This window comes from Gadus macrocephalus, chromosome 8 (genome assembly GCF_031168955.1).
Source record: "Gadus macrocephalus chromosome 8, ASM3116895v1".
Classification (NCBI taxonomy): Eukaryota; Metazoa; Chordata; class Actinopteri; order Gadiformes; family Gadidae; genus Gadus; species Gadus macrocephalus.
Genome location: NC_082389.1, coordinates 12,942,061 through 12,957,505, shown reverse-complemented (window position 1 = coordinate 12,957,505; position 15,445 = coordinate 12,942,061). Strand labels below are relative to the sequence as shown.

Below are 15,445 nucleotides of genomic sequence, written 5' to 3'. Positions count from 1 at the left end.
ACAGTATCACAAGGGTAATGAAAAATAACCTACTAGTTAATTGACAATTCTCTTGACAATCAGTGTTGCCAAGATTTGTATTGTCAATTAACTAGGCTCCCAGTTTAGATCAAGAGAACCCATCTTTCCCCAAATATATATTTTAGGACACACGGCTCTTATATCAGGGGAATAATTCCTGGTCTAGACTGCCAGGTGAGGCTGCTTTAACAAGCCATCATCCACACACACATCTTTAAATGAACTTGACCTAGTGGCAAACACCCAAGTTCAGTTCCGTTCCTGGTAGCGGCCAGTGTTTGGACACATAAATTGAAGATCAGCACCTGATGAAACATTGCCAAGATCTATCCATCTCTAAAGATATGTTAACTGGTGTGTTCTTGTCAGTTGGAGGCATTTGCAATAGACTCGACATACCATCCCTGAAAGGATACCTTTTATTTTTTTTTAAACCCTTTACAAAACAGGACTGCTGGATACCAAGGAACATTTCAAGTCAAGACTGCTTTTGTGTAGAATTATTTATTAAAACAATCAAATGGTCATTCCAGGAGACATTACTGGTCCTCCATGTTGTGGGTTCCTCAGTAATGCAGTCGTCACGTTGATCGGGGCATTCCTATGAAAGATGAGACATTGTCCAGTCGCAGTACATGACATTGACAAAAATATGAGAAACGTAGACTATACATATTAATGACCGACCTTATTTGAGGTCTGAGCTTGAAGTGCTTCTGGGGCCCACTTTGTCAGCCGGGTTTACGAAGCGCAGTGGTCCCAACACAACATTCTGAGCAATGCCCCGGGATTTGTCTTCATGGACCAATCACAACCGACACAATGAGTTCAAGGAAGCCACACAAACCACCGGCGTCATGGATACATTAAAGATGGCAGACATACCCGCTCCTCTTTTGTGGCGGTACTTGCACGACGAGTCACAGCAGCTGCAGAGGTGGCTCTGGCTGGGGTCGTCTAGGAGCTCCCAGCTGGTAGTGAGTGTACAAGTCATTATGGTTTCCACAGCATTGATGGGAATACAAGATCCACAATACGCCTTACCTGCCGGTTTCCTTCACGTAGTTACAGGCCTTCCTTTCTTTGCTGAGAGCTTCAGGGTCCCATGCGACCAGTTTACAGTTGATGTAAACCTGCGGGAGCTGCAAGTCCTTCAACATTAGGCCAGTTTATTTATTATTTGTACAGCGTTAAATCAGGCTGAACTAGTGTCACAAGCCATCCCAAGACCTCTTGAAGAGCAAGGAGGAACTTCAAAAGTGAACACAAGAGGAACCCTTCCCTTCAAGGGGGGTTTGGAGTGCAATGGATGCAGCTGTAATAGTAGCCATAACCAGCAGAACAAAGTTTTGGCAAGTTCAACAGCAATCATTGGCAATATGGTTATGAGGCATTTGATATTAAAGGGTCATCATTATTCAAGTTCATCCTACCTCGTCTGTAAAAGCAAGCTTGAAGGTCTGCAGGTTCAAGACCATAGCAGAGGAATGATACCGTGGTAGAAATTTTGAGTTTCCCCACGTACTGGCCAAAAGGCAACTGCAAAACAAGAAGTTCACAGAACGTATAAAAGACACAAGTCTATCCATTGGATCCTTGAAAAAAAAAAGCCAACTTAGTCATTACTTACATTTTGAAGATCCACATTTAAGCAAAGTTGGAGCTACAAAATAATTCAGACACTGCATGACCTCGTTTTACATAAATAAGAGTCCTTACCGTGCGTTCACACCAAGCGAAGGCGGGGCACGAATACATTGAAAGTCAAGTGAGTACTTGGAGCCATCACGTTGCCAAGACGAAAACACGCGTCTATAAACCTCACCCCTGGTTCCCAACGAGCGGGTAATACTGCCCGGCGGGCTGTAGCTCGGGGGTGGCTGCCGCCACACACTCGTCTATGAGCAGCAACATGGGCTGGTGATCTTTCTGTTCCACCGCAGCCCAAATGGGCATCATGGAGCCCAGTGGAACCTCATTGCTCGTGGAGATTGCACTTAGGTCCTCTATTTAGAAAAAAAAAAGACAGATTGGGGAAAACAGTTAAACATTTGGTTTAAGTACCTTATATTGTTGGTTAATACATCAAATGAAAGATGTTCACCATTGAGAAGTGCCAGGTGGAAGATCAGATTCCCATGGCCTTCTGCGACCCCCATTCCAGGTCTATGGAACTTGGGAATCCATGTGTTCTGGTCTCTAAATTAAATAAATGCAAACGTTTTCCTGTTAGAAGCTTGAGTGTATTGATGTCAAATTTGTGGCAGCAGGTTAATATACCTGTGAGAATAACACTCGAAGGGATATGTGAAGTCTGCTGGATGATTCCTGGCTTTTGGCCGGTAGGTCAGCTCATTCTGGTAGACGACACGCTTTCCTTTAGGCTGTGGGGGGGAAAGGAAATGCATTTAAAAAAACATTTACTTACATTTACATGACCGCAAGAACACCCAGCATTACCCGTCTTCTGGAGCTGCAGTCCATGTATTTATGATTGAAATATAGTTCCGCTTCTCCACTTTGGAGAATGGCAAAATCAGAAGGACTACAACTTCCAAGAAAGAAACGGGTTGCGAGTGGAATAAATTCAGCGGGAATCGTCCATGTTATGTTGACCGAGTCTTTTGAACAGTCTATTTTGATATCTGGATGGAGGAAAATGTGTACAAATTACTTAATAAATGGAAAATATACACATTTGGTTTAACCTGTAGATTATTGTGACACCTACCTCCTGCATTGGCAGCAGCTGAGGCAATGACTGCCAACACTATCATACAAACGTAATTCTTCATGACGGTAGGTTTCTGCAACGTCCTGCAAACCACACGCTTTTAACACTTAACCAATTAACTTAATCACGTGCATCTGTGCATTCGTTGGAGACCGACAGTAATTCCAAATATTTCAAACGTGTTTTATGATCTACATCCAACATGCTGATTAAAGTAAAGGTAAGACGATTAATTTGGGGTTGAATCTCAGACTACTATAAGTTATAAGAAGTGGGCTCATTGTTGGTGGAGGAAAGCGTTGTATTTAAGACGTCTCATTTAACGACTGGTTACTGCACTAGAATAATTCCCTTTGTAGCAAAATGTAGAGCAGGTTCATGAGATTAAAAGGGTAAAATATTCCGGGGCGTAATTTTTATGTGTGTATACCATGCACCGTATCTATCCTCAAACATTTATAGACCGCGACATCGCTTCAACGTTGGTCTCATTACTCAGCATTTTATTTTGGTGAAGGAATGAAACACTGTGTGCATATCGTATGCATTAATCTAGTCTTGTGTATGATAATCACACAACAGCCCTGAGTTGTGGAGGGCGCCTTGTGGCATGTTCTCCAGCGACGTCAAGCATCTCATTTCCTTTCAGACCCTCACAGGAAAAGAGATAGAGATCGATATCGAGCCCACAGACAAGGTAATGACATTTAATTCACGTTGTTTTATTAAAGAACCAATAACGGGTTTGACTTGATTGAATTTATGTACCACATGAAATTAAATTTTCTTTAATTTCAGGTGGAGCGAATTAAAGAGAGGGTAGAGGAAAAGGAGGGCATTCCACCACAGCAACAGAGACTTATCTACAGTGGAAAACAGATGTAAGTATCAAAGCTTCACAAATTCCGTACTGTATCGGCGGGGGAACGCCTACTCCATTCTCTGGCTACTTAAAGGGTGCTCCTGTACCAGCCTCAGGGGAGATAAATGGTTCATAGAGGTATCAATATATGTAGGATGTTCCTCTACATGAAATCCTTTCCTTTTTAGAATATATTCCCAAACTCTCAGGATAGTAGTGGGGACAGGTTCTGGATTCAAAGCCCAATGTTTGCAGTGTAACATGTATGTGCCCTTTGGAAAGATGCTTCTTTATGACAAACGGCTCTTATATCAGGGGAATAATTCCTGGTCTAGACTGCCAGGTGAGGCTGCTTTAACAAGCCATCATCCACACACACCACATCTTTAAATGAACTTGACCTAGTGGCAAACACCCAAGTTCAGTTCCGTTCCTGGTAGCGGCCAGTGTTTGGACACGCATAAATTGAAGATCAGCACCTGATGAAACATTGCCAAGATCTATCCATCTCTAAAGATATCTGATTGTTAACTGGTGTGTTCTTGTCAGTTGGAGGCATTTGCAATAGACTCGACATACCATCCCTGAAAGGATACCTTTATTTTTTTTTTAAACCCTTTACAAAACAGGACTGCTGGATACCAAGGAACATTTCAAGTAAAGACTGCTTTTGTGTAGAATTATTTAATAAATAAATCAAATGGTATTCCAGGAGACATTACTGGTCCTCCATGTTGTGGGTTCCTCAGTAATGCAGTCGTCACGTTGATCGGGGCATACCTATGAAAGATGAGATTAGACATTGTCCAGTCGCAGTACATGACATTGACAAAAAGATGAGAAACATAGACCATACATATTAATGACAGACCTTATTTGAGGTCTGAGCTTGAAGTGCTTCTGGGGCCCACTTTGTCAGACGGGTTTACGAAGCGCAGTGGTCCCAACACAACATTCTGAGCAATGCCCCGGGATTTGTCTTCATGGACCAATCACAACCGACACAATGAGTTCAAGGAAGCCACACAAACCACCGGCGTCATGGATACATTAAAGATGGCAGACATACCCGCTCCTCTTTTGTGGCGGTACTTGCACGACGAGTCACAGCAGCTGCAGAGGTGGCTCTGGCCGGGGTCGTCTAGGAGCTCCCAGCTGGTAGAGAGTGTACAAGTCATTATGGTTTCCACAGCATTGATGGGAATACAAGATCCACAATACGCCTTACCTGCCGGTTTCCTTCACGTAGTTACAGGCCTTCCTTTCTTTGCTGAGAGCTTCAGGGTCCCATGCGACCAGTTTACAGTTGATGTAAACCTGCGGGAGCTGCAAGTCCTTTAACATTAGGCCAGTTTATTTATTATTTGTACAGCGTTAAATCAGGCTGAACTAGCGTCACAAGCCATCCCAAGACCTCTTGAAGAGCAAGGAGGAACTTCAAAAGTGAACACAAGAGGAACCCTTCCCTTCAAGGGGGGTTTGGAGTGCAATGGATGCAGCTATAATAGTAGCCATAACCAGCAGAACAAAGTTTTGGCAAGTTCAACAGCAATCATTGGCAATATGGTTATGAGGCATTTGATATTAAAGGGTCATCATTATTCAAGTTCATCCTACCTCGTCTGTAAAAGCAAGCTTGAAGGTCTGCAGGTTCAAGACCATAGCAGAGGAATGATACCGTGGTAGAAATTTTGAGTTTCCCCACGTACTGGCCAAAAGGCAACTGCAAAACAAGAAGTTCACAGAACGTATAAAAGACACTAGTCTATCCATTGGATCCTTGAAAAAAAAGCCAACTTAGTCATTGCTTACATTTTGAAGATCCACATTTAAGCAAAGTTGGAGCTACAAAATAATTCAGACACTGCATGACCTCGTTTTACATAAATAAGAGTCCTTACCGTGCGTTCACACCAAGCGAAGGCGGGGCACGAATACATTGAAAGTCAAGTAAGTACTTGGAGCCATCACGTTGCTAAGATGAAAACACGCGTCTATAAACCTCACCCCTGGTTCCCAACGAGCGGGTAATACTGCCCGGCGGGCTGTAGCTCGGGGGTGGCTGCCGCCACACACTCGTCTATGAGCAGCAACATGGGCTGGTGATCTTTCTGTTCCACCGCAGCCCAAATGGGCATCATGGAGCCCAGTGGAACCTCATTGCTCGTGGAGATTGCACTTAGGTCCTCTATTTAGAAAAAAAAAAGACAGATTGGGGAAAACAGTTAAACATTTGGTTTAAGTACCTTATATTGTTGGTTAATACATCAAATGAAAGATGTTCACCATTGAGAAGTGCCAGGTGGAAGATCAGATTCCCATGGCCTTCTGCGACCCCCATTCCAGGTCTATGGAACTTGGGAATCCATGTGTTCTGGTCTCTAAATTAAATAAATGCAAACGTTTTCCTGTTAGAAGCTTGAGTGTATTGATGTCAAATTTGTGGCAGCAGGTTAATATACCTGTGAGAATAACACTCGAAGGGATATGTGAAGTCTGCTGGATGATTCCTGGCTTTTGGCCGGTAGGTCAGCTCATTCTGGTAGACGACACGCTTTCCTTTAGGCTGTGGGGGGGAAAGGAAATGCATTTAAAAAAACATTTACTTACATTTACATGACCGCAAGAACACCCAGCATTACCCGTCTTCTGGAGCTGCAGTCCATGTATTTATGATTGAAATATAGTTCCGCTTCTCCACTTTGGAGAATGGCAAAATCAGAAGGACTACAACTTCCAAGAAAGAAACGGGTTGCGAGTGGAATAAATTCAGCGGGAATCGTCCATGTTATGTTGACCGAGTCTTTTGAACAGTCTATTTTGATATCTGGATGGAGGAAAATGTGTACAAATTACTTAATAAATGGAAAATATACACATTTGGTTTAACCTGTAGATTATTGTGACACCTACCTCCTGCATTGGCAGCAGCTGAGGCAATGACTGCCAACACTATCATACAAACGTAATTCTTCATGACGGTAGGTTTCTGCAACGTCCTGCAAACCACACGCTTTTAACACTTAACCAATTAACTTAATCACGTGCATCCGTGCATTCGTTGGAGACCGACAGTAATTCCAAATATCAGCACCAATTTCACTTCGTTAATGCTTATGACCCTAACCCTTTTCACCAACTCCTGTTAATTTATAGTTTTGAATAAAAATATATTGACTTGGATTTAATTTTTTTATTTGTTTTTTATATTTATTCATGATTTATTCAATGTATTGGTTATGGTTTTAGTTTGGTTATTGTTTTGTTGTAAAAAAAACAACAAATAAACATATTAATCAACTAAAATAGATTTTCATGTAAAATAACAAATCGTAAAGGAACCAACGTATCTCTCGTTCATTCTTACACGGAACGTTCATGGTGTTACACAGGAAGTCATAGAGAAGTGGACGGCTTGAGTGTTGATGTTGGTCAGTTTGTAGACAGTCTATCAATTATTGGTATTACATTTTTTTCAAACGTGTTTTATGATCTACATCCAACATGCTGATTAAAGTAAAGGTAAGACGATTAATTTGGGGTTGAATCTCAGACTACTATAAGTTATAAGAAGTGGGCTCATTGTTGGTGGAGGAAAGCGTTGTATTTAAGACGTCTCATTTAACGACTGGTTACTGCACTAGAATAATTCCCTTTGTAGCAAAATGTAGAGCAGGTTCATGAGATTAAAAGGGTAAAATATTCCGTGGCGTAATTTTTATGTGTGTATACCATGCACCGTATCTATCCTCAAACATTTATAGACCGCGACATCGCTCCAACGTTGGTCTCATTACTCAGCATTTTATTTTGGTGAAGGAAGGAAACACTGTGTGCATATCGTATGCATTAATCTAGTCTTGTGTATGATAATCACACAACAGCCCTGAGTTGTGGAGGGCGCCTTGTGGCATGTTCTCCAGCGACGTCAAGCATCTCATTTCCTTTCAGACCCTCACAGGAAAAGAGATAGAGATCGATATCGAGCCCACAGACAAGGTAATGACATTTAATTCACGTTGTTTTATTAAAGAACCAATAACGGGTTTGACTTGATTGAATTTATGTACCACATGAAATTAAATTTTCTTTAATTTCAGGTGGAGCGAATTAAAGAGAGGGTAGAGGAAAAGGAGGGCATTCCACCACAGCAACAGAGACTTATCTACAGTGGAAAACAGATGTAAGTATCAAAGCTTCACAAATTCCGTACTGTATCGGCGGGGGAACGCCTACTCCATTCTCTGGCTACTTAAAGGGTGCTCCTGTACCAGCCTCAGGGGAGATAAATGGTTCATAGAGGTATCAATATATGTAGGATGTTCCTCTACATGAAATCCTTTCCTTTTTAGAATATATTCCCAAACTCTCAGGATAGTAGTGGGGACAGGTTCTGGATTCAAAGCCCAATGTTTGCAGTGTAACATGTATGTGCCCTTTGGAAAGATGCTTCTTTATGACGTGGACCTAAATTAAATTTGGAAAGAAGTGTATGCTAAATGAATCAATAATAATCAATCTTCTGTCTATTCATTTACATTTATTCATTCAGCAGACCCTTTATGCCAAAGTAACGTGCACGTGGGGCTGTGAGTGAATCGACATTGTAACTGCTGTAGATCGGACATCTTACTTTGAAATTGTCTAACTTCCTGTCTACTCTTTCACAGGAACGACGAGAAGACGGCAGCGGACTACAAGATCCAAGGAGGCTCGGTGCTCCATCTGGTCCTGGCGCTAAGAGGAGGACTGCTGCTGCTCCCCGTGCCCAGGAAAAACCTCACTCCTTAGGGGTCCCGCTCTGTGCCTGTCTGCCCCCCATCCCCCAGACAGGTGGTGTGGTATCCATTACAGTCCGACCCCGGGCCTTCCCATTACACCATTCGGAATTCCGGTGCTCTCCCGGCTGATGAAAAAGCAACAGTTTTAAAACAGGTTTAAAAACTTTAAGAAAACAAATGGACTTTGCTTGCTCATGTGTAGATGTTCAATCTGTAACCCACCCATGCGTTTGAAGTCCTCTGATGAGCGCACCTGCTCCGTGCAAAATGACAAGAGCAAGTTTGACACCTGTGGTTATGTTTGATTAAATGGTTCACTTGATTGGGTGTTTTTGTTGTGAAATACCCACATTCAACATACATACTCTCGGTTCAGGTTGTAGAGGAATTTTCAGAACCCTGTTCTGTATTTATTAGCAATTTACAGGTTTCAAAGGCCACACAACACACTGCATCTTCCTCCTGGGATATAATGGTCATGTCATAATTCCTATTAATGATGCAACAGTCAACATAATTAGATTGGACATCTGAAATGGTCAGCAAGGAATGGGATGGACATTTGATTTACAGAATAAATTCATTTCACTTTTGAACAATCCTTGTGTTAAACAAGACATGTTGTGTAACTGGCTGGTGTAGGACAGACGCACCCTCATCTTCAGACTCACTCTGAATACTTATCCAGGTTTTTAAATGATTTGGTCAAACTCCTAAGAAAATCAAAAACCATCTAGATTTCTATTGCTCTATTTTCCAGCTAAATTATACTGTTTGTAGGAAGTCCAGCATTGAGTCGATAGTGTTTCTTTCCTTCTTACATCAGTTAGAGGCGACCAAACACGTTTTAATAAAAACACCATCGACCACGGTAAACCAGGACGTGGGGCGGAATGAATACTGCCTTCATTGGAGCACGCTTGCCTTGCGCTGAGAGACCTTGTCAGAGCATTTCAGTTACAGGTACACAGACAGGTAATGAGTGTTCACCTCAATGACAACAGCAAACCCAACAAGACTCCCTCGTGGAGGGGACGAAGGCACAGGGAAGAGGGTGGGAGGTAGGGAGCAGGGGAGCCCAGAGGAACGGCGTGGGAGGTCGTTATAGAAAGAAAATACCTCCCGTGCTCAGAGTCGAGCCATCGCGTCACGTCATCTAACGGGTCAGTTTAAAACATCGGAGGCGGTTGTGCCCGTGACCGTCAGCTAAAATGGGTCACCCAGAAGGATCAACTAAGAACATTAACCCTGGCTCTTAGTGTCATCCGTCTTCCAGATTTTGGGGGGGTTATTTTTTTCCTTTGAATATCCTGCGATAAACTCTTGTGTTTGGGGAAATTGACCGTTGAAAACAACCAACTCCTTTTGAAACTGCTGAAAAAAGTCAAATGCGACAACAGTTATGGATGCTAATTACAGGTAGTGTACATGGTATCGTAGTGGACATGGTTCTGCTGATTCAGTGCCCTGGAGCCATGAAGAGCCATTGCTTCAGGGGTCTGTGCTTCTGAAAGGGGGAGGAGCCATCGAGTAAACTTGTATATTTGCAGGTCTTTCATAAAAATGTTAAGGTCAAGGTAAAACATTTACAGGGTAATGTATGCATAGTTCCTAGCGCATAATCCTTGGGGTGTAAATCTATAGTGAAACATCTAACCGTTTGTGTCTCAAGTGTTGATCCAAACCTTTATATTCTATCCTTTAAATAAATTCTCCAACTGGAAATCGATTGATGATAAATCAAACCTTAAATCATTTAGGTTTTTATATTGCTAAATACATTTTCAAATCTATTAGAGTATCTTTTAGGGGAGGGAGATGAAATGATCAAAATGTTGACATGTGGGAGCTGGCAAGGTTCAGAACAACTGCTAACTAACCGCCATCTTGTCTTGTGAATCCCGGTGTTGTTTGAGCTCAGGAGACGCAGAGTGTAGTTACTAAGACAACTGAGTCACTTCATCGACTACAATGAACGTGTGCTGTTCCAGACGAAGGACCCCTCCCTAAGTGTCACGTGACCACTTGATGAAGATGTGTACATTTAAATCTTCCCAGGGGGCTGAAATTAAAAAAAAAAGAAAAGGAAAAACCGACCGCTGTCTATAAAAACTAAAACATGTCGACTATCTGATCAATTCCCTGGTTTCTAAAGGATCCCTGGTGGGTGGAGGAGTTCCTGCTGGCATTGTAGTGGTAGCAGTAATGGCGTCAGGTCCTGTGTGTGGTAACAGAGTCCTGCAGCCGTGCGAAGGCCAGAGTTAACAGCCCGACGTCAGGGGGTCGGTTGGGGGGGGGGGGCGGGGGGCCGAGAGCCGACGGCTGTAGCGTTTAAGTGAGTCAGAGAGGGAGAGATCCACGGCTCACCCCCTCTCCCCGTAGAGTCTGCTGGGATGTAGTCCCACCGTCCCCGTCCCCCCCCTGTCCCCATCCGGGGGTCTGGGGTGGTTCTCAGGGGGGTCTGGGGGTCACTGCGGTGGTCACTGCGGTGGTCACAGCGGTTCTGGGGGCCCCAGGGTGGAGTCAGAGGCCGGGGGTGGGGAAGGAGTCGATCTGCACCGTGTCCTGGAAGGGGGAGCCCTGGCTGGTGTAGGACAGACGCACCCTCATCTTCAGACTCACCTGGAGGGGGAGGAGGGGGAGGAGGGACATCGTTTTCAGCATTAGTCGAGTGTTGTGATCAATGTTGAAGGATTATGAAACAAACCATTTCAATGTCCAGGTCTAGATGTTTGCCCTTGTAAACCTGCTTTTAAATATAATTATTTGATCCAGTTTATGTTAAAGTGAGTACTCAGAATTAGTTAAAATCATGCGAGCCAATTCAAACTAACATATCTGATTCTTATTGTTGTTTTTATTTCAGGTGAGGTTTTTGTTTCATGTGAACCCCGATACAAATATAAGAAACCCTTATTTTCACCCTTTACCCTGGCCCTGTGCTGAGGTTCATTCAGCACCGGCACAGGCTGACAACCTGGCACCTATTGCCCTATTGGGATTGGGGTTCATCTTGACCGTAACCATGACCACCGTAGCCCCCCTAACCAGGAGTACCGGCCCACCCGGGGCCCACCTTGTTGGGGTTGTTGAGCAGCACCGTCTGGGTCACCACGGCCGAGCTCCGCGCTGGGAGGGAGTCTCCGCTGGGGGCCTTCATCTGCAGCTGGACGTTCTGGGGGTACGGGGGGGGGGGGGGGGGAGTGGTTAAATGGGACTGGAAGTAGTCACAGTGAAGTTCATTGAAGTAATCCCAATCAAATAATTGTTTGGGAAAATGGGCGGAATACTATGCATTCTCTATATAGCCTGTGACATTAGAGCTCGTACAGACATATAAATATAGACATTTTCTGAATCACTGATCCATTATTACTCATTTGATTATGCAAGATATTTAATTAGTAAATAAATAAATGTCCAACTGCACAAATGTATACTTACTTTTCTATTTTATACACAGACTTATGGCATTTTTGTGTGTATTTCTTAACACTACAAACCCTTCAGCTCTCCGGCCTGACCACGGTGGAACATTCCAACAGCCTGTTGCCTCAGATGGTCACGGTGACCCCTACCTTGGGCACGGCGGCCTGCAGCGTGAGGCTGCTGACGTCGTGGTCGCTGGTGTTGGTGGCGGTCAGGGTGATGGTCTGGCTGGCGTCCAGCGGCCGCTCACAGCTCAGCTTCAGGACCACGCCGCTCTTGTCGTACACCGTCACCGCCGCCGGCGCTACGGAGGGATCCATGGTTACCATACCATAATACACGATATATAAGAATACTGCTATACCGTTTTACTGCTCCATGTATTAATACTGCTCCATACAAACTGTAACACCCTATATATTAAAACTGTTCTATACAGTTACACTGCTCTATGTATTAATACTACTCTATACAGTTATACTGCGCTGTACACTACTGTACCCCTCTATAGTTACACTGCTCTATGTATTAATACTACTCTATAGTTATACTGCGCTGTACACTACTGTACCCCTCTATAGTTACACTGCTCTATGTATTAATACTACTCTATACAGTTATACTGCGCTATACACTACTGTACCCCTCTATAGTTACACTGCTCTATGTATTAATACTACTCTATACAGTTACACTGCTCTATGTATTAATACTACTCTATACAGTTACACTGCTCTATACAGTTACACTGCTCTATGTATTAATACTACTCTATACAGTTATACTGCGCTATACACTACTGTACCCCTCTATAGTTACACTGCTCTATATATTAATACTACTCTATACACTTATACTGCGCTGTACACTACTGTACCCCTCTATAGTTACACTGCTCTATGTATTAATACTACTCTATACACTTATACTGCACTATACACTACTGTACCCCTCTATAGTTACACTGCTCTATGTATTAATACTACTCTATACAGTTACACTGCGCTGTACACTACTGTACCCCTCTATAGTTACACTGCTCTATGTATTAATACTACTCTATAGTTATACTGCGCTGTACACTACTGTACCCCTCTATAGTTACACTGCTCTATGTATTAATACTACTCTATACAGTTATACTGCGCTATACACTACTGTACCCCTCTATAGTTACACTGCTCTATGTATTAATACTACTCTATACAGTTATACTGCGCTATACACTACTGTACCCCACTATAGTTGCACTGCTCTATGTATGAATACCGCTCTCTACTGTTAGACTGCCTGATATATTTATACTACTCTACACAACTTTACTGATCTATACATTACTAGTCTATACCTATACAGCTCTATACACTACTGTACAGTAATACTACTCTATACTGTAAAACTACTCAATATTAATACTGCTCTATAATGTAATACTGCTCTATATGCTGCTGTATATGACATTTATTTATACAGTAATACTGTTCTATCCACTACTGTACAGCAATACTACTCAAAACAGTAACACTAGTCTATATGTCGCCTTACCAACAATGAAATCCCACTGATGGTAAAATAAAAAGATTTGAACAATATATCACTAGCCTTCACAAAATGACGTTGACATGTTAAATAATAATGTATAATAATATATTAACGATGGACATTTTATAAATTTTTATTTGGGTCCAGCGGGAAGAAGTCCCTTGCAGACCAACTTGTTTCATACTCAACGTGGTTTCGGTTTGGTCACTGAGCCTTCCATTGGTTACGACCAGAGATCACATCAAAATAAGACACGCCCACTTTGACTTTCTAACCAATCACATAAAGTTAGATTTGGGCCAGTTCTAAAGTGCACATCATTGAGCTGGAGTGTTTACCTGTGGCGGGCGTTGGGGTGGGGGTGAGCTCCAGCCCTCCCAGCAGGTACAGCAGGTCTCCCCCCGCCGACCCAGACATGAGGCCGGCTGGACCCAGGGGGGCGCCGCCGGGCCCCAGGGGGCCGCCCGGGAGGCTGGGCTCTTCTGGATCGCTCAGCAGGTCCAGCAGATCACACACCTTCAACACACACACAGGTTACAGAGACGCGTGAGCATTGATGAAGCACATTAGGGCTTTCCTAGGTGGATACAAAAGGTAGAGGTGGCATCATCTTGGGCATCCAACAACAAAGTCCAACAAAGAGCCCTGGGCCCCGTTTCCCGATAACGATGGATCTTCGCTCGTACGATCATTCTCCCGATGGATCTTGCGATCCATCGATAATTTCTTTGTCGCGTTTCCCGAAACTCCTCTTAACGTGAACGCGCATTCGCTGCACTCACGACGTCGTAGGATTGTAACTGTCTACTGACACGGTGCTGAAATGGGCTCCGTAGGAGGGGGAGACGCAGGAATGTCGCAGGAAAATTGTGTTAAAAAGGGTTAAAATATATCCCCATCAAGGACAACAGCAGAGTAGCCTACGAAAAAAATAGACTGCAATTATATGAATGCTAAAGACATTAAAACACAATTGATTAGGCTTAAACCGACATATATCAGTCCTAATCCTGAGCGCACGATCGGGAGGTGGAAGTTGCGCTTTAGATGCCTTCACAAGTCCAGCGGAGGGCTTCAGTTTTCGCCGGCCAAGTCATGCGCCGTGATATGTGTGACGGCTATGTTGCACAACATTGCAGCTAAGGCTGGGGTGGCTTTGCTTGAACCGGAGGACGTTGAGGACGATGACGACGAGGAAGATCGGTGTGAGGACGGCCTCCCTCATAACTACGCGGCTGGTTTTCATGCGCGTCGAAGAGTGATTGAGACTTTTTTTTAACCCCCTCCACCCTCCCACATGTCACTAAACATTCCCGTCAACGTGACCAATCCCCACCATATCCCAGCCTTTTTTTTAATTTTATTAATTTAATTTTTTTACATTATTTTATGCTACGTTTTATGAGTAGCCTATGTCAGTCTGCACAAATCCCCACACTTTCTCTAACACATTTTGAGTGCCCGGCCTGCGCAAACATTTTCTGGACTGTCCCGTTTTATTTTGGCCATTTTAACATCTTTATTAATAAATAAATTAATAATCTTTATTAATTACCAAACTAAGAACATAAAGGCGCAATGCGTTTAAATAAAACGCATCCAATACACGGAATGTCCGATGGTGACGCCACTGAGGCTATAGCTGACGATGCTCTTAGCGTCCTACGAGTACCTACGAGCACCCCTGGAGTACTCGTTAGCTACGAGCGTTTTCAAGACGTTCGTTCCCAACGATGCTTTCGGGAAACGCAGTGAAAACTTTACGATGCCCTTTCGACGCACTTCACGATCCACTTAGGCTAACGACGCTTTCGGGAAACGGGGCCCTGATCTTAGCCTTTACAAGACATTTATTTGATCTTTTATATATATTATTATTATTATATTATTATTATTATTATTAGGAGTCTCCCAGCTTAAAATCCATGACCACCACCCCCATCACCACCACCCACCTGGCTAGCCGGCTGCGGGGCCACCATCATCTCGGGCTGCTTGGGTTTGGTTGGCTCCAGCTCCTGGACGCCCCCTCCGCCGGACTCCCCGTTGGTCTGGCCCATCGAGCTCCGGTCCATC

At 43.5% G+C, this 15,445-nt stretch overlaps 5 protein-coding genes across 8 annotated transcripts in view; 2 read left to right on the top strand and 3 right to left on the bottom strand.

Moving 5' to 3' along the window:
* Positions 1–506: 506 nt before the first annotated feature.
* LOC132463162 (zona pellucida sperm-binding protein 3-like) lies at positions 507–2,879 on the bottom strand. Of its 2 annotated transcripts, none has more exons than XM_060059110.1 (10): positions 2,753–2,879; positions 2,482–2,666; positions 2,302–2,405; positions 2,126–2,220; positions 1,847–2,027; positions 1,455–1,560; positions 1,066–1,172; positions 907–992; positions 709–816; positions 507–622 (listed from the first exon to the last, which is right to left on the bottom strand). In XM_060059110.1, exons 1-9 carry the CDS (start codon positions 2,814–2,816, stop codon positions 710–712), a joined length of 1,035 nt encoding a protein of 344 aa, XP_059915093.1. In that variant the 5' UTR covers positions 2,817–2,879; the 3' UTR covers positions 507–622; position 709. The 2 variants fall into 2 exon arrangements, with proteins under 2 accessions (XP_059915093.1, XP_059915094.1); XM_060059111.1 differs by having other exon boundaries at positions 1,066–1,163.
* Positions 2,880–2,916: 37 nt separating this feature from the next.
* LOC132463164 (NEDD8) lies at positions 2,917–3,872 on the top strand. Its single transcript, XM_060059113.1, has 3 exons — positions 2,917–2,975; positions 3,405–3,452; positions 3,554–3,872. The coding sequence occupies exons 1-3, from the start codon at positions 2,958–2,960 to the stop codon at positions 3,638–3,640; spliced, it is 153 nt and encodes a 50-aa protein (XP_059915096.1). The 5' UTR covers positions 2,917–2,957; the 3' UTR covers positions 3,641–3,872.
* A 394-nt stretch (positions 3,873–4,266) lies between these two features.
* On the bottom strand, positions 4,267–6,657 carry LOC132463160 (zona pellucida sperm-binding protein 3-like). 2 transcript variants are annotated; one of them, XM_060059107.1, is made up of 10 exons: positions 6,531–6,657; positions 6,260–6,444; positions 6,080–6,183; positions 5,904–5,998; positions 5,625–5,805; positions 5,235–5,340; positions 4,846–4,952; positions 4,687–4,772; positions 4,489–4,596; positions 4,267–4,397 (listed from the first exon to the last, which is right to left on the bottom strand). In XM_060059107.1, the coding sequence occupies exons 1-9, from the start codon at positions 6,592–6,594 to the stop codon at positions 4,490–4,492; spliced, it is 1,035 nt and encodes a 344-aa protein (XP_059915090.1). In that variant the 5' UTR covers positions 6,595–6,657; the 3' UTR covers positions 4,267–4,397; position 4,489. The 2 variants fall into 2 exon arrangements, with proteins under 2 accessions (XP_059915090.1, XP_059915091.1); XM_060059108.1 differs by having other exon boundaries at positions 4,846–4,943.
* Positions 6,658–6,978: 321 nt separating this feature from the next.
* Positions 6,979–8,720, top strand: LOC132463157 (NEDD8-like). The gene is made up of 4 exons (XM_060059106.1): positions 6,979–7,139; positions 7,569–7,616; positions 7,718–7,800; positions 8,288–8,720. Exons 1-4 carry the CDS (start codon positions 7,122–7,124, stop codon positions 8,406–8,408), a joined length of 270 nt encoding a protein of 89 aa, XP_059915089.1. The 5' UTR covers positions 6,979–7,121; the 3' UTR covers positions 8,409–8,720.
* A 49-nt stretch (positions 8,721–8,769) lies between these two features.
* The window catches only part of ap1g2 (adaptor related protein complex 1 subunit gamma 2), an 18,468-nt gene continuing 11,792 nt past the window's right edge, over positions 8,770–15,445 (bottom strand). The window contains exons 18-23 of one of the 2 annotated variants that reach the window (XM_060059089.1): positions 15,325–15,445; positions 13,708–13,885; positions 11,977–12,131; positions 11,475–11,573; positions 10,909–11,020; positions 8,770–10,866 (exon numbers count right to left, since the gene is read on the bottom strand). The exon at positions 15,325–15,445 is cut by the window's right edge and continues 27 nt beyond it. In XM_060059089.1, coding sequence (XP_059915072.1) covers positions 10,922–11,020; positions 11,475–11,573; positions 11,977–12,131; positions 13,708–13,885; positions 15,325–15,445 — 652 coding nt within the window. In that variant the 3' untranslated portion in view covers positions 8,770–10,866; positions 10,909–10,921. The other variant, XM_060059091.1, reaches the window with a different exon arrangement.